Here is a 20,937-nt window from a genome sequence, read left to right as displayed (position 1 = left end):
TTTTATTATGTGATTTCATTGACCATTAACCAAATACTTTCCAGTGAGACTTACAAATTTCAAGAATTGCATGATTAACGTAAAAAGCTTGTGGCATATGAATATTTTAATATTATATCAATCTATTCCTCCATCACCAAAAAGCAGGTTTGAACCTCAATTGTTCCTCTTTGCCATTATAAATAGAGTGATAGATTATCAGACATATCACTGTATTTAATTTACACGTCAAATATGAAATCCTACCACCTATGCCAAATCAATACTTTAACATATTTATAAAATCTTCACTATGAAAAGTAAAAAGTGGGTAATGTCCAGTATTTTCAGCTATAGAAAACTTGCCCTGAATCTTCAACTTCTGAAGGCAAAATACTGTCACTGCTGCTTAATTCCACTTGAAGTTTCCACAGATTTTTTGTTCCAAAGGGAAGAAAAGCAAAATTAAGTTCTGGGGGGAAAAAGTTCATAAAGAAATAGAAAACACTTCCATTTCTCTTTTCTTCTCAGTCCCCTCAACCCAAATAGAAGGGTTTCTTCCAATGCCTTAGGACTATGTATATATTACTGAATCAAGATAGCCGCTTCATTTACCAGTTAAAACCCAGTATCATCTGCGGCATAACCTAAAAGAGAAAGGAAAATGTTTACCAAATTACCTGCTACTGCTGTTATTCTTCTTGGATTTGCTCCTCCGTTTTAAGGCATCTCTGTCCTTGTTATTGTATGGTAACATGGAGGCATAACCATGTTCAGCTTCTAGAAAACCGGAGGATCCAGTTAATGAATGAACACAGAACAGTCAACACTCTCTCCCCTTCACAATATTTCCTTTTAAAAATGGAGTTATTTTTTATTAAAAGAAGACTGTGGAAATAATTAAAAGGAGCAAGGTGGAATTCTTAGAACAATGATTGTTTTTTTAATTGAGTGAATACCCTCAGTTCGGAGCAGGTGTAAGGAGCATTCCAGCTGCTCATTGTTGAGAAAGACAGCAAGTCTCATGGAGCCTGAGTTTCCCATTGGCAACGTCCAGCAGGTTGGTGTATATTAAGTGGGACCGGCCTCAGACGAAGGTGCGGGCCCAGACACCGGGAGCCAGAGCCGAGGACGGAGGATGCGGGGCAAGGGAGGCGCTGCTCCGCCGACTGGGAGACCCGGCGCCAGGCCCACTTTGGGGCGGGCCGGGAAGAGCCGGGTGAGGTAAACCAAGCGCTTGGCTGAGGGGGCCCCGGGCACCCCACTCGCGACGGGGTGCGGAGGGGGAAGCGCTCAGGATCCCGGGGGCAGCAGTCCCTTTCTACTCCCATTCATTGACTTTGGGGGCAGCGACGGCCTCCCTTCGGACCGCGCGTGGGGAAAGCTGGAGGGGTTGGGAGCGCTCGCGGGTCGCGCTCTCAGCTCCTCCAACCACCCCCGGAGAGGCTGGGCGCCCGGATCCGCTGCCAGGCCCCTCAGAGCTCCCGGCACTAGCTCCGGCCGAACCCCTCCTGTCCCCGTGCACCTCTCTCCCGTCGCTCCAGGTAGTCGGCCGCCTCCAGCAGCATCTGGATGTTCATCCGAACCGCCGCCGCCATTCTGCACCGGGGGCCGGAGCCACGGGACCAACCCCCACTGGACACGGGCTCGCCGCCGCCGCCGCCGGACACCCGCGCCCCGCTGTGGACCCCGCAGAGCAGGGCTGAGAGAGCCTCTCTGGCGACCACGCTCGCCGGAAGGGGGAGGGGACCGGCGAGCTGGGCACCACCGACACCGTGACAGAACCTACAGAAGAGCAGCAGCCGCCACCGCCGCGGAGTGTTTATCCCCGACTCACCGTCCCCCGCCCCCAGGCCCTTCTCTTGACAGGCCCACTTCGGCTGCGTTCCTCATTGGGCGCCCCAAAGAATTCCCCGCCCCCAGACCTGTCCGATAGGGGGAAGGCACTACGGCCCCGCCCCTCAGAGTCCGCTCCTCTCCCTGGTTGGTCACGCTTGACAAGGCCCGGGCTCCACCTCCTCTTTCCAATTGGTGACAGGATTCTCAACTCCGCCTCGTGCTCCTTCTCTGTTTTCCATTGGTTCTATACCAACAACCGGGCCCCCTTTTGCTTTGTTAGTATTGGCCAAGAGATACAGAGAGCAAGCCACTTTGCCTGTCTCCCATTGGTGGGACCTTCCGACACCGCCCAGCTACGATGACGTCATCTTTCCCCTGGCTAGCGATCCCTGAATGGCTAGTGGTTAGACGCCGGGCTATTCCTACCCGAATCTGGCATTGGATTGCAGGGCTGACCCAGGCACCGAGCAGCGATGATTCACCGACCCCTCCTCGGACCTGTTGCCGGAACGGGTCTCCGGGGAAAAGTTGCGGGGATCTGCTGGACGCCCCTAGAGTGGAAGCTGGCACCGCGCGTCACCTGGGCGCTCTGCCCTGCTCGGGTTCGGGGCCAGATCTCTGGGCCTGCTGGCTGCGGCCCAGAGGTTCCAGGCTTTCCGGGACCAAAGGCCCCGCCGACAGCCCGATAGGGCGGTGGGCCTGGGGCTCCGGCGAGCGCCACGTGGCTGTAGCGCTCGGCGGGGGAGACTGTGTTCAGTGCTCGCCACCCAGCGTTTTTTTTCTTTCCCCAGAAAGCACTGGAATCGCGAGGCTGTATACCCCGCCCTAAGTGCTGGCTAATTACTCCCTCATGCGAGTGGATTTTAAAAGCTCAGAAACTTCCTGTACCTGCAATTGACGTTGAATTCTGAGATTTGTTTGACATCTCTTTCAGAGTCTTTCCTTCTCTTTTAATTCTAGAGGAAAACATTCAAAAAGAATACTTCCTATTCAAGACGGCTATAAATGATGTTTGTGTGTGTGTGGTACAAATATAAATGTACGTAGAACAGAACTAAGATTTTTAAGAATTGTTCCTTAAGCTATCTCGAGACCCAAGTTATAATACACTGACAGCTCCATTAAAAAAGGTGAAATAAAACTCTTGGTAAATTGAGACTCTTGAATATAGAAATGAGTAAAGCATGAACATATTTAACAAAGCTTTTAAACAGTTTATTGTTGCCAATATGTGAAAACAATAGCTTGTCAGGTAATTTACCTACATTATTGCTAATCCTCAGTAGAACCCCACTAGATAGGTTAATTATCTACATTTTGTATATAAGGAAACTGATGCCCAGAGAAGCTAAATGACTTTCTTAGACATCCTTTCAGCCAGAAATGGAAACTGAACCTAGATCTGTTTCACCCAAAGCCCATACTATGGGTGGTAGTTTTTCCAAAAAATAGGAATTAAGAACCGGATCTCCATGAGTCACAAACAGTGACACTCAAACACGGGGAAAAGAAAGAAAAACATGTAATTATGATGGTAAGTTTTAAATATGTCTTTTCTAATGGTTGACAAATCCATTAAACTCAAAAGAATAAGAATAAATAGAGTAACCCAGTCCTTACATACAGAACACATATTTTCTGGTTTTAATGGTTAATTGGATCTAAAAGCTGCTTCTTTACAGCAATTAATACACTGAAGATAAAAGTTTTCAAAAAAGCACAAAAAGCTAGAATTGGGGATATAAGTTTATAAAAATTATAAAGATATAATTTTTAACTGCAGGTTATTTGTAAAACAAACCTGAAAACAGTAATGAATACAGTTTTTACTGACAGTAAAAACACTGATTTCATTCTTAATTTTGGATTCTGTGTACTTCTATATTTTCTCTTTGATTTTATTATGAACATTTAGCATCTCTTTATTCTTTCTCTTATCCTCAACTCTTTTTTTTAAAAAGCCAGTCTTATTTCAAAATCATGATCCTTCCCCTGGAATTAGCCTGATTGAAAATCACACTTATAAAATTAAAAAAGGAAAAATGGTTGAAATTTGAGTCAGATATAGCAAAGGAACCATTTAAACACCAATAGGTTTAGCTTAAATTCCAAACAAAAATAAATTATATAATATATAAAATCAGAGAATTAAGACTAAGGAATAGACCTCTTTCTGTTCCCTGGCAGCACTGGAAGAAATGATCAGTAAACCAGTAATACCAACTAGGAATTAGTATCATGAAGAACTCCAAAGGGTGTCTGATGCCACCTACTGGATATCAAGCAGTAAGTATAAAACAAAGGGTTTTTTCTTGTTTTTCTAGCAATTATTTTATACAAATATATTACAATGAACGACCAGTTAGATAATCTGAAAGTATAGATTTTGAAGAACTGAAATCCTAAAATGAAGAAGTGGTTACCCCCAGCATCTAGCACTTCAAAGGCATTACACAAGCACTAACGGATAGGCAAAACCCTCAGAATAAGAACCTGAAATTCCAGAATGTTTGAACCTAAATTTTATGACCAGAATTTTAAGTAAAAAGCCATATGAAATAGAATAAACATAGGCTGACAACAGTTTATATATATCCTTGAGCAGGTATCAAGCTAAACTGATAGAATTGGAAACTAAAAATATAGTGAAAATGGGAAGCACAAAAGATTGTATTTGTCAAATAATCTTTATTTTTTTTAAAAAAGCCCTGGTTTCCTTCCTCTGAGGCGTTTATACTCTAGGTGGGCAGAGGATAGTAGTAAATACCAGTGCTGAATGGCAGGTTTATTAAATGCAATGGAACTTCTGACAGAGGTGCATTTCAGTTGAGTTCCTCAGAGTACAAAGAACACAACTGTTGGTATTCTAATCCTTTAACTGTCTAAAAAGTTCCAGAACTGATGAATGCTGAATTAAAAAACACTATAATGACATTAAAATGAATTTTGTTTTCTGAGTTTCTGAGGAACTTATTTTATTCTTCGAAATGTAAAAATCAGGACTGTGATTTACTGACTTAGTATTAATCTTTCTTTGTGGCTACTTGGGACACTCTAACATCATGATATCCAATATCACAAAATTAAAACTTAAAAACCTTTAAAAACACTGCTCTGCAAAAGTTAATTACTCCACAAATATTTGCTACTTTTAAAAACAGAGCAGTGGCTAAACAGGGGTACATACATTACACAGAATGCTATGTAGAAGTTTAAAAAAAAAAAGACGAGTGTATATATATATATATATATATATATAGGCATGGAAACATCTCCAAGGCAGTGCTGAGTAAATAGCTGAGTTGTAAGATGATCCCTGCAGCATATTATCTGTGTAAAAAACAAACCAACCAACCAAACACCTCAAACTGGGCTTTTTTCCTCATTTCCAACACTAAGTCTGCTACACACACACACACACACACACACATACACACACATATATGTCTGGAAGGAAACACTACAAAGGATTCACAGTGAATCAGGACTGTTCAAAAGGGATTAAGCAGTTATGTTTTAAAATTTTTATAGGAAAAATGTGTTCATTTAAGAGTTGGATAACTAAAAGTTAACTTAAAAACTTAGGGAAGTGGAATGAAGTTTAAGTCACAAAGAGAAAGACAAATATCACATATCACTTATATGTGGAATCTAAAAATAAATGGTACAAATGAACCTATTTAAAAAATAAAAATAGAGTCACAAATGTAGAAAACAAACTTATGGTTACCAAGAGGAAAAGGAGGGAGGGATAAATTGCAGGACTGGTACTGACATATTTATACTACTATATATAAAATAGGTAAGAACCTACTGTATAGCACAAGGGACTCTACTCAGTACTCCATAATGACCTATATGGGAAAAGATCTTAAGAAGAGTGGCTGTATGTATAATTGATTCACTTTGCTGAACAGCAGAAACTAACACAACACTGTAAATCAACTATACTCCAATACAAATTAAAAAAAACAACAACACTAAGAGAAGTTGTTAAGTGAAAAAATGTTACTAAACTACATTCATGTACAGGTATTCACTGAATGCTTTACTGGGTGCCAGGCACTTGTGGTGCTGGGGCTACCGCAGCAAACAAGACAGAAGCCCTGCTTCTCAAAGTTCAAAGGCATAGTAACAGAGTGTCAGGGAATGATAAACTATAAGGAGAAGGAAACTCTGCAGAGCATGTGGAAAAACTGGAACCCTCACAAATTGCTAGTGGGAATATAAAATAGGGCGGTTGCTTTGGAAAACAGACAGTGCTTCAAAAAGTTAAACATGGAGTTTAACTATATAACCCAGTAATAGCACTCCTAGTTACATACCCACGAGAAGTGAAAACGTATGTTCATACAAAACTTGGATACAAATGTCCATAGTAGCATTATTCATAATAGCCAAAAAAGTGGAACAACCCCAATTCCCATCAACTGATGAATTACAAATTACAGTGTGACAGGTGGGGGCTTCTCAGGTGGCACAGTGGTAAAGAACCCACCTGCCAATGCTGGAGACAAAATCGGGTTCGATCCCTGGGTCGGGATGATCCCCTGGAGAAAGAAATGGCTACCCACTCCAGTAGTCTTATCTGGGAAATTCCACTGACAAGAAGCCTGGTTGGCTACATCCATAGGGTTGCAAAGAGTCGGACACGACTGAGCATGCACACACGCATGCACACACATCCACAGAACAGAATATTATAAACTATAAAAAAGGGACGTGTGTGTGCTAAGTCCCTTCAGTCATGTCTGGCTCTGTGCAACCCTATGGACTGTAGCCTGTCAGGCTCCTCTGTCCATAGGATTCTTCAAGCAAGAATCCTGGTCTGGGTTGCCATTTCCCCCTCCAGGAGATCATCCCAACCCAGGGAGTGAACCCAAGTCTGTCTTCTGCATTGGCAGGTGAGTTCTTTACCACTGAGCCACCTGGGAAGCCCTTGAAGTACTATTTATGATACAAGATGAATGAATCTTAAAAACACTGTGCTGTGCACAAGCAGCTAGACACAAAAGGTCACATATTGTGTGATTCCATCCATTTGAAATGTCCATTTACATGAAAATGTCCAGAATAGATACACCTTTAAAGACACAAAGTAAATTTAGCGGTTTCTGGGTTGGAGGGTAAGGTGGAAGGGGAGGGATGAGCAACAGCTGTTAATGAGCATGGAGTTCCTTTTTGGGATGATGAAAGTATTTTAGTATTACTGGCGATAAATATATAACTGTCAATATACTAAAACCACTAACGTGGTATACTTTATTTCTGGCCATGCCACAAAGGGCTTATGGGATCTTAGTTCCTGCAAGTTAGTGCAGGGTCTTCATCACTGGACTACCAGGGAAGTCTCTGAAATGATATACTTTAATAGGTTGAATTTTATTTCAATTTAAAAAAGCTAAATAAAAAAGAGTAAAACAGGGTAAAAGGATAGAGAGGGAAGGGGAGGCTGCTGTTTTGGATAAGGTAGTCAGGAATGACCTTATTTTGAGCAGTGACCTGAACAATATAAAGAAGCTAACCATGTAAATCTGAGAGGTGGGAGGAGGGAGAGGAGGGACATTCCAGGAGGAAAGGCAAGTAGGAAGACTCTTAAGGTAGATGCATACCTATTTGTAAGTAACAGCAAAGAGGCGAGTAGTGTGGCTGCATGCAGTAGCAAGGGGTGAGGCTGCAGGAAGCCATGGTCCAAACTGTACAGATGTGTACACCCACAGTAAGGACTGGTCTTCACTCTAAATGATAGAAAGCCATCAGAGCCAGAAGCAACGACCAGAGGTACATTTATAAGGTTCACTCTGCTGCTAGGTGGGGAATAAACTGAGGCAGAAGGGAAGGAAGGAAATCTATTAGAGATGGCTTCTGTTAGTACAGGTGGGTGAAAAATGGTCAGATTTGAAGTACATCTAATCACCACAATATACACTTTAAATATCTTAAACTTGTATTTGTCAATTATATCCCAATAAATATGGGAGAAAAAAGTGGTTGGATTCAAAATATACTCGAATGTTAGAGCTGAAGGGATTTCTAATGAATCAAATGTGCCACACAGGAGAGAGGAGCGAAGAACGAGCCTAAGGAGTTTCACCCTGTGCAAAGGTGTAAATGGAGAGGCCACTCAATGAGATGGGGAAGCCTGAGAGAAGATGACTGCGCAGGGAAATCAGAAGTCAATTCATCTTAAATTTGAGGTGCCTACTAATCCAAGTGCATCTACAAGACTGGAACTCCATAAAACAGTCAGGCTAGAAGTATACAATGGAGAGCCACAGCAGAAGACATTTGACGCTTTGTGAAGGGATGACTCACCAGAGGCAGACAGGAGAGTCTAGGGGTTGAGCCCTGGAGCACTCTGACATTTGGATACTTAGAAGATTTGGCACAATTTATGTCTTCTGAGAGAAGCAGCCTGTTAGAAGAAGACAAGAATGCTCCATCTTTGTTATTCTTACAGAATCAGATGATCTGATGGATAAAAGTTTCTTCAAAGCAAGACTTGATCTCATCTCTAGATCTTTAAAGATTTCTTCCTCTTCCATTTCTTTGGAGTTAGCTCACAGAGAGTGAACCTATTGATCTACTAGGTATTCTCAGATTATTTCTTTACAAAGTATGCTGCCTTGAGGATCTCAAGTCAGCATACTAAAATGACAATCATACTGAACACCACACTAAAATGACAATCCAAATACCCATTGTTTGATTTGGGGCATATTATTTCATCCTAGAAATTTTAGCTTCCCAATAAGACAAGTGGGTGAGCTTTCCTTTAGATGTGCACAAGCGTGGTCAGAAACAGTCCTTATCGCAGATACTTTACAGATAGGCTGTATTTCGGAGGGTCAGGGTATGGGAATCTACTCAACTCATTTGGCAAAAAGTCTAAGCCGAATAACCCAACTGCTTGGGGTAGTGACACTTGTGCAGTGGGTACTACAGGTTGTACAGCTGATGTAGCACATTTAACGAACTATAATTGCTACCCTTAAAAAAAGAGGCAATAAGGTTTCCCTGATGGTTCAGTGGAAGAGACTCCACCTGCCAATGACAGAGACACAGGTTTGATCCCTGATCCGGGAAGATGCCATGTGCCATGGAGCAGATAAGCCTGTGCACCACAACTATTGAGCCTGTGCTCTGGAGCCCCAGAGGCACAACTACTGAAGCCTGTGCTCCAAAGAGAAGCCACTGCAGTGAGAAGCCCACCCACCACAACTACAGAGTAGCCCCACTCTCTGCAACTAGAGAAAAGCCCGCAGAGCACCAAAGACCCAGCCCAGCCAAAAATAAAATAAATCAAATCATTTGAAAAGGAGTTGGGGATGGACAGGGAAGCCTGGCGAACTGCAGTCCATGGGGTCGCAAAGAGTCAGATACAACTGAGTGATTGAACTGAACTGAATATTACACACACTGGTAAGAAACAATCTTAAGATGTAGCAGTAAGTGAAAAAACAATAGGTACAAAATAGAGTGTAAAGTTTGCTTAAACTTGAGTAAAAAACACATATACATGTAAATTATATGCTTATGTATACATGGAATATCTCCAAAAGGATATAGTTAGCTCATCAAATTGTGTTCCATGTGTTTATATTAGTTACTAAAAAAAAACCCCCCAAATTAAAAATCTAGCCACAAAGCCTCAAATATCACTGAGATAGGAAACAGAACAGGTAATGGTCATTAGAAAAAGAGATTCCTTCAAATAAGAAAAAGAAAAGCTTGCCAAAAGACAAATGGAGCCAAGGTTTGAAATACGTATTTCACAAAAGAAATATACACATTCTTAAAACATACATCTTCCTTAGAAACTAAACAAAACCAAACGCCATTATTTTAACCTTCAGACTGGAAACTTAAAAAACAACAAAAAACTTAAAAAACAACACTTAATACTGGTACACGTATATAAAACAGGAATGCTCATACTTTACTGGTGATGCTTGGGTTTTAGCCTTCTAACCACACATATATCAAAAGCCTTAAGCATGGACACAAAGGGTAAAGCATGCACCTTTCTCTCACCCAGCAATGCTGCCTCCAAGACCTAAACATGAGCAAATAAGGCAACAAGTACAAAAGAATACATGCAAAAAGGATACTACTTCATGGGTGTTGTGTTTTGTTTTCCTTTACCCCTAAATAATCTACTCATAGCTTTGATTATAACAGCAAATCTTGGAAGGGAAGCCAATGTTTACCAATAAAAGATTAGTTAAAAAATTACAGTATAACCAAGTAGCTACTAAAACCTAAGTTTCCAAAGAATTTATAAGAGCATTTAACAGATGTTCACAGTACAGGGGAGAAAAACAATTAGCAAAGAAAGCAGCATCTGATCTCTTTGGCTAGGGGCAAGAAATATACACCCATAGGAGCCTGGAAATACAACACCAAAATGTTAACATTCTGGGGGTAGATTATAGGTGATTTTTGTTTTTTTTTCCTACCTTCTGATTTCTCCCAAGGTTGTTTTTTTATTTAGATGGGAATACCAGACCACCTGACCTGCCTCTTGAGAAACCTATATGCAGCTCAGGAAGCAATAGTTAGAACTGGACATGGAACAACAGACTGGTTCCGAATAGGAAAAGGAGTACATCAAGGCTGTATATTGTCACCCTGCTTATTTAATTTATATGCAGAGTACATCATGAGAAACGCTGGGCTGGAAGAAGCACAAGCTGGAATCAAGATTGCTGGGAGAAATATCAATAAATAACCTCAGATATGCAGATGACACCACTCTTATGGCAGAAAGTGAAGAAGAACTAAAGAACCTCTTGATGAAAGTGAAAGAGGAGAGTGAAAAAATTGGCTTAAAGCTCAACATTCAGAAAACGAAGATCACGGCATCCATTTCCATCACTTCGTGGCAGATAGATGGGGCAATAGTGGAAACAGTGGCTGACTTCATTTTTTGGGGCTCCAAAATCACTGCAGATGGTGACTGAAGCCATGAAATTAAAAGATGCTTACTCCTTGGAAGGAAAGTTATGACCAACCTAGACAGCATATTAAAAAGCAGAGACACTACTTTGTCAACAAAGGTCCATCTAGTCAAGGCTATGGTTTTTCCAGTGGTCATGTAGGGATGTGAGAGTTGGACTATAAAGAAAGCTGAGCACCGAAGAATTGATGCTTTTGAACTGTGGTGTTGGAGAAGACTCTTGAGAGTTCCTTGGACTGCAAGGAGATCCAACCAGTCCATTCTAAAGGAGATCAGTCCTGGGTGTTCATTGGAAGGACTGATGCTGAAGCTGAAACTCCAATACTTTGGCCACCTGATGCAAAAAGCTAACTCATTTACAAAGACCTTGATGCTGGGAAAGATTGAGGGCAGGAGGAGAAGGGGACGACAGAGGATGAGATGGTTGGATGGCATCACTGACTCAATGGACATGAGTTTGGGTAAACTCCGGGAGTTGGTGATGGACAGGGAGGCCTGGCGTGCTGAGGTTCATGGGGTTGCAAAGAGTCAGACACGACTGAGCGACTGAACTGAACTGAATAAGCATGTATTGCTTTTTAACTGGGGAAATACGGTATTGGGACAGGGGCAAAAAACATAGAAGACACAAAAAATCCAGTTATATTTTTTCAATATTCTAATTTTTAAAACTATGAAGAATCATGATATCTATATCTATGTATATGTGTAGGGAGATTATTTTTTTCTAGTTATAAAAATATTAAATACAAAAGGGTAGAAATTATTGCTTTATTTGAGAAACTTACTTCCAAATTACTTTTATGTATTTTAAAAAGTCATAAAGAGCATCCAAGAAAAAAACATATAGTTTCCATAGGAATAAGGACAAAAAAATGGGGTTGATGACTGCCCCAAACGATATTTCCTAAAGGAAAAAAATGTAATATTTAACTTCTTTTTTTTTTGAGGCTAGGTAAGTGAACTACACACATCATAAATAAAATTTTCTTACTTTACAAGGAGGAAGGACTCTGATCCTGTTTTTGATGCATATTAAATACAAAAATCCATTGTTCTGATCAAGATGAGGGAAAAAACATCATTCTTCAACATTTCAGCTCATGCAATGAAATCCAAAGGTCTGTTGAATCCACCTTTTCGATTCATGTACTGCCTATGATGAGAAAATTTATTTATTAAAAAAATTGTGGGTTTGTCTTATAAAAGAAATAATCATATGCTTCAGAAGTTAAACCTATAAACTATTTCTAAAACGGCAACGTCTAGGGCAAGAAGTATTCAAAGTCAAAATCTAAACAAAAGCATGGAAATATACTTTCAGTATTATTTGGGAAGATTCTACAGACTTAAAAAAAAAAACCAATTGAAAATCCATATTTAAGTAACACCAAACAGCTACTAAGTTTAAGGAAAACAGAGAAGAGTTTCAAATAGGTACCTATCAAACAAATCTGATGACACACTGTACTAGTTCTCCCCATAAGACCTTATTTGAAGGTAATTTTATAATGGACTGTTGATTCTAGTATTTTAACTCACAGCCGTCTCAAATCACACTATTCATATTTCTAAATTAACTGAAGTATTAGTCTAAATTAACTGAAGTGATAAAATGTAGAGAAAAAGAATGTTTGCAGATGTCTTGACTTTTCTGTTCATGCAGTGAGATTTCAAGTATGGATTGGTTTGTTTTGTGGTATTAATAAAATATGCCTATACTTAACAGATAGGTATTTACAGTTGAAATCCTTACATAATCAATTTAGATAAATAATTGAGAAGGAATCTATTTTAAAACCTATAATTATAATGAAATTAAAGTCTAAAGACTTGAGATTATGCTATTTTGAAGAAAGAACTACTTATAACCTAAAATTTTATGCCAACTACCCTTTCTCTGTAATAGTTTCTGGTTCACAGGTAAATTTAAAATTATTTTAACATACAAGAATATAAACAAGGAAGAGTAAATCAAGGAACAATATGGAAACCTAACTAAAGTAAGGGATTGTATGGAAAACTGCTACATTTCCTACAAACATGATTATCCCATAACAAATTCTTTCTCAAGCATATAATTTATATTAGTTCAAACATAATAATGGCAGCTATGCATACCTATACTTTCTCTTCTGAGATACATTTATGGCATAGGCATTTACAGAGCCATCCACCTTTTTCCCCTGGAGAGAAGCAAAAAACAAAAACCAAAACACACACACAAACAAACAACACACAAGAGAAAGAATATATTAAATGCCTTGATCAAAGAGCTGGATTCCACAGACCTCTTTAATGGCAAGATTCATTTAAGCATGACATAGTCCAATGACTGAATTTTCAGATCCTGATGATATCGCAGGAACTCTCAAGTGTTATAATCTTGTTCACATTTTTATAGTCACATATAAAGAAATACCAATATTCAAACCAACAAATGCTCATATGTATTATGTGCAAGGCATGCAGGGAAAGTGGGTAGCAGAGCCTCACCTTTTCTGGTCAGAGAATTCTTCAAAACCAGATACAAGTTATGGATATCTCCTCTAGAAAAATTCATATCCACAAAAATTTAACTTATGACCTGAACTGATGGGATTCTCAAATCAGTCACCATTCATATCTAATCCCATTTCTTGCATAGGCTTTGAAATTTTGATTTTTAAATCAAGAATCAGGATAACAGATACTAATGTTGTATCACTTGTACCTCAGACTTTCTTTTTCATTAATTTCTTTATGGGTCTTTTGATTCAGCAAAATGAACTCACCACTTTCTGTTCCTCATGCCTAAACTGCCTTCTCAACTCCCATTCAACCTTCAACCGTCTGGTTTTTGTGCATTCTTCGAGGCCAAGTTAAATGACCCAGCTGCTAGGAAGAGCTCTCTTCTCTAATTTCCACAGAACGTTAACTGTGCTTTCCTCACAATTCCCTCCATTTTCTACCCTCCATTTATCAAGATGTCTAATCATGATGATAACATCTACACAATCACCATGTGTAACATCACACTGTTGTTGTTTAGTCACTAAGTCACATCCGACCCTTTGCAACCCCATGGACTACAGCCTGCCAGGTTCCTCTGTCCATGGGATTTCCCAGGCAAGGATACTGGAGTGGGTTGCCATTTCCTTCTCCAGGGGATCTTCCCCACCCAGAGATCAAACTCAAGTCTCCTGCATTTAGCAGGTTGATTCTTTACCACTGAGCCACCAGGAAAGTCCATTAATCTTTTTTTACTAAGTTCAGTTACTAAAGGCTAACTGATTTTTGAAAACTATTTGTAGAGTTGTGTATTTTTAGCTCTCTTCTTATTTACATGTTGGAATAGAAAATTTGTCCATAAACAAAACCAACTTTGAAATTTTTTAGAATGTTAAAATAGAAGGGAAAATAAGTGACTAATTTGGCATTTGAAGAGGTTCCACCATAGATTAGTGATGAAATATCATAAGATACACATTACTGAAAAATACAAATGAGCTGAGGAACTATAATTGAGAGTCCTGAAGCCAAGTGCATATGAAATAACATCCTTGTTGATGTCATTAAAAAAACAACTGACATCATTTGTTCTTGTGGTACTCCATAATTTTTATGGAATCTATAAATTCTCACATAATTTTTCCTTTATAAACAAACATCTTCAGCACAGACTACATTTAAAAGTAGTGGCTCCATCTTTACATCTGATACTCAGGAATTCCAAACATAACGTCAGGCAATAGTAAAACCAAAAAAAAAAAAGAATTCTAATAAGGTCCTTCACTATTCTTCTAAAAACAGTGAAATTTAGTTGTCTCATTTTGAAAATATGTTTATTCATCCAATATATGTATTAATAAACCAGTTTACTTACAAACGCTCATTGGAATAGCAAATAGGGAACTGGTATATTCAAGAAAAAAACCTGGTACAGAAATCGCATTAAATTTTAAAATGGGGTTCACATAACCATTTGTGAGAATCAAATAGCTCATTCTTAATTTTCTCACCTCAAAATAGTCATGCCTCTGGTACTCCTCTTAGGCCACACACTGTCATTTAAAAAATACACAGGAATCCTACAGAATGACATCAGTTAGAAGCTCTTAGAGCATCTGTGATTACCCCACTCCATTCATGACATAATGGAACACAAGATTAGGGGAAGTGGATTATTTTTGACACCTCCCCTCAGAGATTGCAACTTCTATTTGCAAAATGAAAAGGACTTAAAATTCTATAAAGAAAGTTTTAACAATATATTTTCTCTCCATACACACTCTCCCTGTCTATTCTTAATGGCTTCCTCTCTATCCTCCCTTCTCTCTTCATTCAATTTCCTCTCTCCCTCCATCTCCCCTTTGCTCTATTTCTCTCTACCCTATCTCCTTATCTTTCTCCCATCTCCCTCTCCACAACCTCTCCCTCTTTTGCCTCACCACCTCGTTATTCTTTTCAATACGATGGTCAGGGCTAGAGAGCATTCAAATTCCTGTCAATCCCTCTTCTTGAGTTATGAGATATGTATGCTCCATCTAGTCAAGGCTATGTTTTTTCCTGTGGTCATGTATGGATGTGAGAGTTGGACTGTGAAGAAGGCTGAGTGCCGAAGAATTGATGCTTTTGAACTGTGGTGTTGGAGAAGACTCTTGAGAGTCCCTTGGACTGCAAGGAGATCCAACCAGTCCATTCTGAAGGAGATCAGCCCTGGGATTTCTTTGGAAGGAATGATGCTAAAGCTGAAACTCCGGTACTTTGGCCACCTCATGCGAAGAGTTGACTCATTGGAAAAGACTCTGATGCTGGGAGGGATTGGGGGCAGGAGGAGAAGGGGATGACAGAAGATGAGATGGCTGGATGGCATCACTGACTCGATGGACGTGAGTCTCAGTGAACTCCGGGAGTTGGTGATGGACAGGGAGGCCTGGTGTGCTGCGATTCATGGCGTCGCGAAGAGTCGGACACAACTGAGCGACTGATCTGATCTGATGCAATGCCATCTTTATCTGGCAGCTGCATTTCATTCTGTTTCATAGCACTTCCCTTTCCTACAATCCTTTTTTTGGTTAACTCTATCAGCCTGACACCTCAAGAGTCATCACTGACTACTCACCTCCATTCCCACCACCACTAACTCTTGTTTCTGAATTGTTCTCAGTTCTCTCTCCTCAGGTCAGGCCTTCATCATCTTTCACTACATGACTAGGCAGTTCTCCTAGTCTTTTGTTTGCCCTCCACGAGGCCCCAGGTCATCTTTCTAAACATACATATAATCTGTTGCTCTCTCGCTTAAAAACCATTGCTTCCTCTCATCACCAAAATAATCAACTTAAATTCCTCAGTATGGCTAAGGATATCAGCCTTCTGTGATTTGCCTCCCACCTCTATTTCTAGCCCCATCTATAGTCACCAGCCCATCAACATCCTTTCTCTAGTTACTGAATTTGCACCTCCTCCAATACTCTATGCCGCTTCACGCCGACAGGGCATCTCTGTGAGCTTTTCCCTCTACTTCAAATGATCTTCCTCCTCTTCTTTGATCACCTCTACTGGCCCTTTAAGATCTAATTCAAATATCCCAAGCAAATACTTCCTGAATTCCAATGGCAGCCCACAACTTCCTTCCCTTGCTTTCAAATCCCTTCACACAAACAGTTACTGTCTTCTAACAGAATAAACTTGCATCATTGGAAGAAATTACAAGTGATAATAAAAGAATATGGAAAAATGGGGCAGATCAGTTCACATTAAGAATACCTGACTAGCTACATGTTTTACTTACTTTTGTGGAGTCAAAGGAGGCAAATCCCATTAACTTCATCATTTCTATTTCTTCCTCTGTTTTGCCCTCTAAGTCTTCCTCTGCAAAAATAAGTGATACATTTTAAACTCATTTTATACATAAAAAAGAGAGCTGGCAATAGATTAATAGTTATTCCACTTTACCAGCAGAAAATATACTAAACAATTAGCTAAAGACTTGAATTTAATGAAAAATCCCTCAATTTGGATAGAATATAACTTAAGGTGCAAGGAAAAAGTGTGATCTCTATCCTCCATTGTAAGAGATTGCTTAAAAGGATATGCTTGGCATCTTTAGGAAGGACCACCTTCAACATCAGACAGTGAAGATACTTCCAAAATAGAATATTTTCATGTTTGTAACTGTCCTTCCTGTATCAAGAGCACCAAATAACTAGTAATTAGGGTACAATTAAAACAAAATCTCAAAACCATATGCAAATGAACACTATGTATGTGTGTGTGTGTGTGCGCGCATGTTCAGTTGCGTCCGATTCTTTCACAACAGCATGGACTATAGCCCGCCAGGCTTCTCTGTCCATGGGATTTTTCAGGCAAGAATACCAGAGTGGGTTGCCATTTCCTTCTCCAAGGGATCCTCCCAATCCAAGGACTGAACGTCTGTCTCCTGCATTGCAGGCAGATTCTTTACCGTTGAGCCACTGGGGAAGCCCTTAATGAATACTGTCAAAAACTTAAATAGCTAAAGATTCAAAAATTATACTTAATTTTATAATTGAATTTCTAAACAAGGCTGTACATTTCCTACAGTTATTTATCTAATATTACCAGTTATCTGACGTTCTTTGCTTTTGGTTTCTTTTGTTTCTTTCTTTTCCTCATCTCTTCTTTCTTTCAGTCGAGAAGGGGAAGGAGATGTGGATCTATGTCGTCTTGGGGACCTAATATTTAATAAGGAAAGATGTTAGAAACAGAGACATACCTGGTGACTTGTGTTGAAGAGCAGAGATATACATGAGTGCATGAAAGGTAAAGGCTGAACAAAAGCTGGATTCTAGAGAAAGGAATTTGTTCCTCAAAGCAGAATGAGGAACAAAGTTCTGCCTAGGCCCTGACTATTAACAAAAAATTATTTATTGTTTAATTATCAGTTACACTCAGTATAGCTAGGCTAAAAATTTTTTGTAAGGCAGAGAAAAGAAAACAAAAAGTGTATTTGATGGTTATTAAGAATCAGAGTCCACTTCTAAGATTCTTCCAAGATCTCACACTCTTGATTATATGGTTGAATAAACTATTATCACCAAAAGTTTATAAAAAAGTAAGACTATAATATACAAAACACTTCTTACTCCTGCTAAGTGCTTTTCATGTATTATTTCTCAGTTATTCCTCAAGGCAACTCTATTATGTGGAATGTTATCAACCCCATTTTACCAATGGGAATGTTAGGTTTAGAATAAAGTGGGATAAAGTTCCGCTGATTTCATGAAACTGTAAGTCGCTTTGTAAGCGATAACAACAAAAGTCAAGAGCAGCGACTACGCAGCTGTGGTAAAACTTCTGCTTTGCTGCACTTACCTGGAACGCCTTCTGTGTGGGGACCGAGAACGGCTTCTTCTCCGATCTCGCTCCCGGGACCGGGACCTTTCTCGGCGCCGGCGTTCTCTTTCCCGGGATGTGGACCGGGACCGCCTACGCTCTAATAAAAACACAAAATTGCAGAGTCAAAAATTACTTCAAACATCTACTGGATGGTGAGCCGACCAACAGTAATATAATGCGAGCCATTTCTAGATGTCACATTTAAAAAGTAAAAAAAGACACATGAGATTAATTTTAACAGTATAGATTTAACCCAAACTTGGCTTCCCTGGTGGCTCAGAGGTTAAAGCTTCTGCCTGCAATGCGGGAGACCCCGGTTCGATCCCTAGGTTGGGAAGATCCCCTGGAGAAGGAAATGGCAACCCACTCCAGTATTCTTGCCTGGAGAATCCCATGGTGGGAGGAGCCTGGTAGGCTACCGTCCACGGGGTCGCAAAGAGTCTGACACTACTGAGAGACTTCACTTCACTTCACCAGCATTTCAACACGCATTTATTTTTCCGCACTAATCAAGGAAAACCGGTGTGTTCGACACTTAAACAGCAGTTCTCAATTCGGATTGAGAACTTGTTAAGTGCTCAATAGCCCTCTGTGGTTCGAGGGCTCATTTAACTTTTAAGATCAACCCTGATTAGCTGAAGGTGATAAAAACTAACGAGGGGGCAGAATCGAGGTTCTAAGTGAAATCTTCCCCTCTCATTGCCCCCTCTGGGGGCTGGGGCCAGAAGTCATTATGAGGTGAGCACCCTGAACGCAAACTCCTAAACACTGATTTCCCTACTATAAACCGGGGAGGAAACCCTGAGCGCTGAAGAACCTGGCGGCAGCACATGCTGAGTGTTAACGGAGTGTGGCATGCATTCTCATGTCAGCTTTGAAAGATAATATTTACCCCAGATGTCTAATTACGGGAATTCGGACGCAGGAGGGCTGGATGACTTGCACTAGGTACAGAAATTGGGGGAACCATGGCCTGACTCTAAATTCCCAAGCCACAAGTAAAACAAAAGTTACTACAGGAGGCTGACAAAGAGTTGGCCAAACCCCAACTGGGTAAAAAAAACTGCCTTCAAACCGGAGGGCTGAAGCGTGTAGGGCCCAGGTCTTCGTTCCCAGTAGACCCCTCCCTTCTCCTTAGAAGAAAAGGTTCCCCCCTCTCCGCGGCCCTTAGACTGGGAACCAAAGTGGGGACGAGTCTCCAACCGAGCCCTAGACCCTCAGAACCACTTCTGGACTCACCCCTCCGTGGGGAGCGGCTGCGACTGCGACCCATTTGGAATCCTTCTCCAGTACAAGTCGACCCGGAAACGGCTGTGCAACAACTTCCGGGAGGGCCGGGAACTGAGCTTTCACCGCCGACTGGGAAACGATAAAACGACTCGCCAGGGTTCCGGCATCTAAAGAAGGGAGGCTGCCCCAACCTGGTATCACCTCTTCCGAGCCCAGAGGTTCCGTGGAGAACAGAGTTGTCATCTCTGCTCCTCCAACCCCTCTTTCCTGGTGGCTGCAGTATCTTCTCTCCTGTATTTCGAGGTGGGCATTAGAATGTGCTTTGTTGTTGTTTAGTCGCTAAGTCGTGTCCCACTTTTTTGCGACCTCGTGGACTGTAGCCCTCCAGGCTTCTCTGTCCATGGAATTCCCCAGGCAAGAATACTGGAGTGGGTTGCCAGTTCCTCCTGCAGGGGAAATTCCCGACCCACGGCTGAAATCTGGTCTCTTGCATTGGCAGACGGTTTCTTTACCACTGACCCACCAGGGAAGCCCCTGCTCCCTGTTGGTATTCTAGAAATGTCAGGAAAAAGCCATATATAAACCACCCTAACACAGTTCTCACCCCCGCCCTGCCCCCATTATTCTTTCCTACCATCTTGTCCATAGGCAAAAAAATATTTCATATCAAACCAATCTAAACTTACCATATACAAAGTTTTAAGTCCACACGGGGAAGCAGTAGGGCAGGTCAGGAGGCAGAGGGAGCAAGGGGAAAGCAAGCATGGCTGAGAGCTTTTGTTGAGTTTTGTTGGAGGGAACAGCAGAGGCTGGGAAGCAGGCTAAGCAGGTTCTCTAAGACTGACCAGAGGCTCTTGAGATTTAAGGGCTGTCCAGAGCTGTTGGTACCTGGCCCTGGGATCTGTGGCAGAGGGATAATGCCTTGACTTGTGAGCTTGATAAAGGAGGTCATAGAGTAGGGGCTTCTTACTGGCTGGCTTACATATTAAAGTCAGACTCATAAGGGGACTCATTTGCTATCTCGAAGAATTAGCTAGTCCTGGGAAGGGCAGTCTTGGCAAGGCCCCAGATGTCAAAACACTAGAAAATGAAAGCAATTAAAAAGGAATGATTAATACAAGTATTCACAAAAATATTTATTGCACACCTAGTACCGGAGGATTAAAAAAATTTTTTTTAACTTTTAAAATTTTTGGTTGCGCTGGGTCTTTGTTGCTGTACATGGGCCTTCTCTAGTTTCGGCCAGCAGGGGCTACTCTCTAGTTGAGGTGCGCGGACTTCTCAATGCTGTGGCTTCTCTTGTTGCAGAGGACAGGCTCTAGGCTTTTGGGCTTCAGTAGTTGCAGCAGGCGGGCTCAGTAGTTGTGGCATATGGGCTTAGTTGTTACACAGCATGTGGAATCTCAGGGATCCAACCCATGTCGCCTGCATTGGCAGGTTGATTACTATCCACTGTATCACCCGGGAAGTCCTGTACCAGAGGATTAATCAATGAAAAAAGCAAGTCTGTTCTTGAGTACTTGCAGTCCACTGAGGGATACAAACAAGTAAATAGTATCAAGATGCAGGAG

At 40.9% G+C, this 20,937-nt stretch overlaps 2 protein-coding genes and 2 long non-coding RNA genes across 8 annotated transcripts in view; 2 read left to right on the top strand and 2 right to left on the bottom strand.

The window, feature by feature from the left end:
- Positions 1-8,233, bottom strand: part of MXD1 (MAX dimerization protein 1) — a 30,477-nt gene extending 22,244 nt beyond the window's left edge. The window contains exons 1-3 of one of the 4 annotated variants that reach the window (XM_019970457.2): positions 8,134-8,233; positions 1,505-2,774; positions 660-759 (exon numbers count right to left, since the gene is read on the bottom strand). In XM_019970457.2, coding sequence (XP_019826016.1) covers positions 660-759; positions 1,505-1,577 — 173 coding nt within the window. In that variant the 5' untranslated portion in view covers positions 1,578-2,774; positions 8,134-8,233. The other 3 variants (XM_070798920.1, XM_019970459.2, XM_019970455.2) reach the window with 3 other exon arrangements.
- SNRNP27 (small nuclear ribonucleoprotein U4/U6.U5 subunit 27) lies at positions 3,010-19,535 on the bottom strand. 2 transcript variants are annotated; one of them, XR_011569322.1, is made up of 7 exons: positions 19,376-19,535; positions 18,113-18,233; positions 17,360-17,472; positions 16,551-16,630; positions 12,899-12,963; positions 11,772-11,933; positions 3,010-8,233 (listed from the first exon to the last, which is right to left on the bottom strand). XR_011569322.1 is itself a non-coding variant. In XM_019970454.2 (6 exons), the coding sequence occupies exons 1-6, from the start codon at positions 19,407-19,409 to the stop codon at positions 11,879-11,881; spliced, it is 468 nt and encodes a 155-aa protein (XP_019826013.1). In that variant the 5' UTR covers positions 19,410-19,535; the 3' UTR covers positions 11,535-11,878. The 2 variants fall into 2 exon arrangements, 1 of the variants encoding a protein (XP_019826013.1); XM_019970454.2 differs by lacking the exon at positions 3,010-8,233 and having other exon boundaries at positions 11,535-11,933.
- Positions 4,004-8,515, top strand: LOC139185804 (uncharacterized). Its single transcript, XR_011569324.1, has 2 exons — positions 4,004-4,104; positions 7,877-8,515. It is a non-coding gene; the product is annotated as an uncharacterized lncRNA (long non-coding RNA).
- The window catches only part of LOC139185803 (uncharacterized), a 39,633-nt gene continuing 38,231 nt past the window's right edge, over positions 19,536-20,937 (top strand). The window contains exon 1 of the long non-coding RNA XR_011569323.1: positions 19,536-19,669. This is a non-coding gene — a long non-coding RNA (uncharacterized lncRNA). The remainder of the gene's footprint in view (positions 19,670-20,937) is intronic.

Source organism: Bos indicus, chromosome 11, assembly GCF_029378745.1.
Source record: "Bos indicus isolate NIAB-ARS_2022 breed Sahiwal x Tharparkar chromosome 11, NIAB-ARS_B.indTharparkar_mat_pri_1.0, whole genome shotgun sequence".
Lineage (NCBI taxonomy): Eukaryota > Metazoa > Chordata > Mammalia > Artiodactyla > Bovidae > Bos > Bos indicus.
This window is presented reverse-complemented; position numbering and strand designations above follow the sequence as displayed.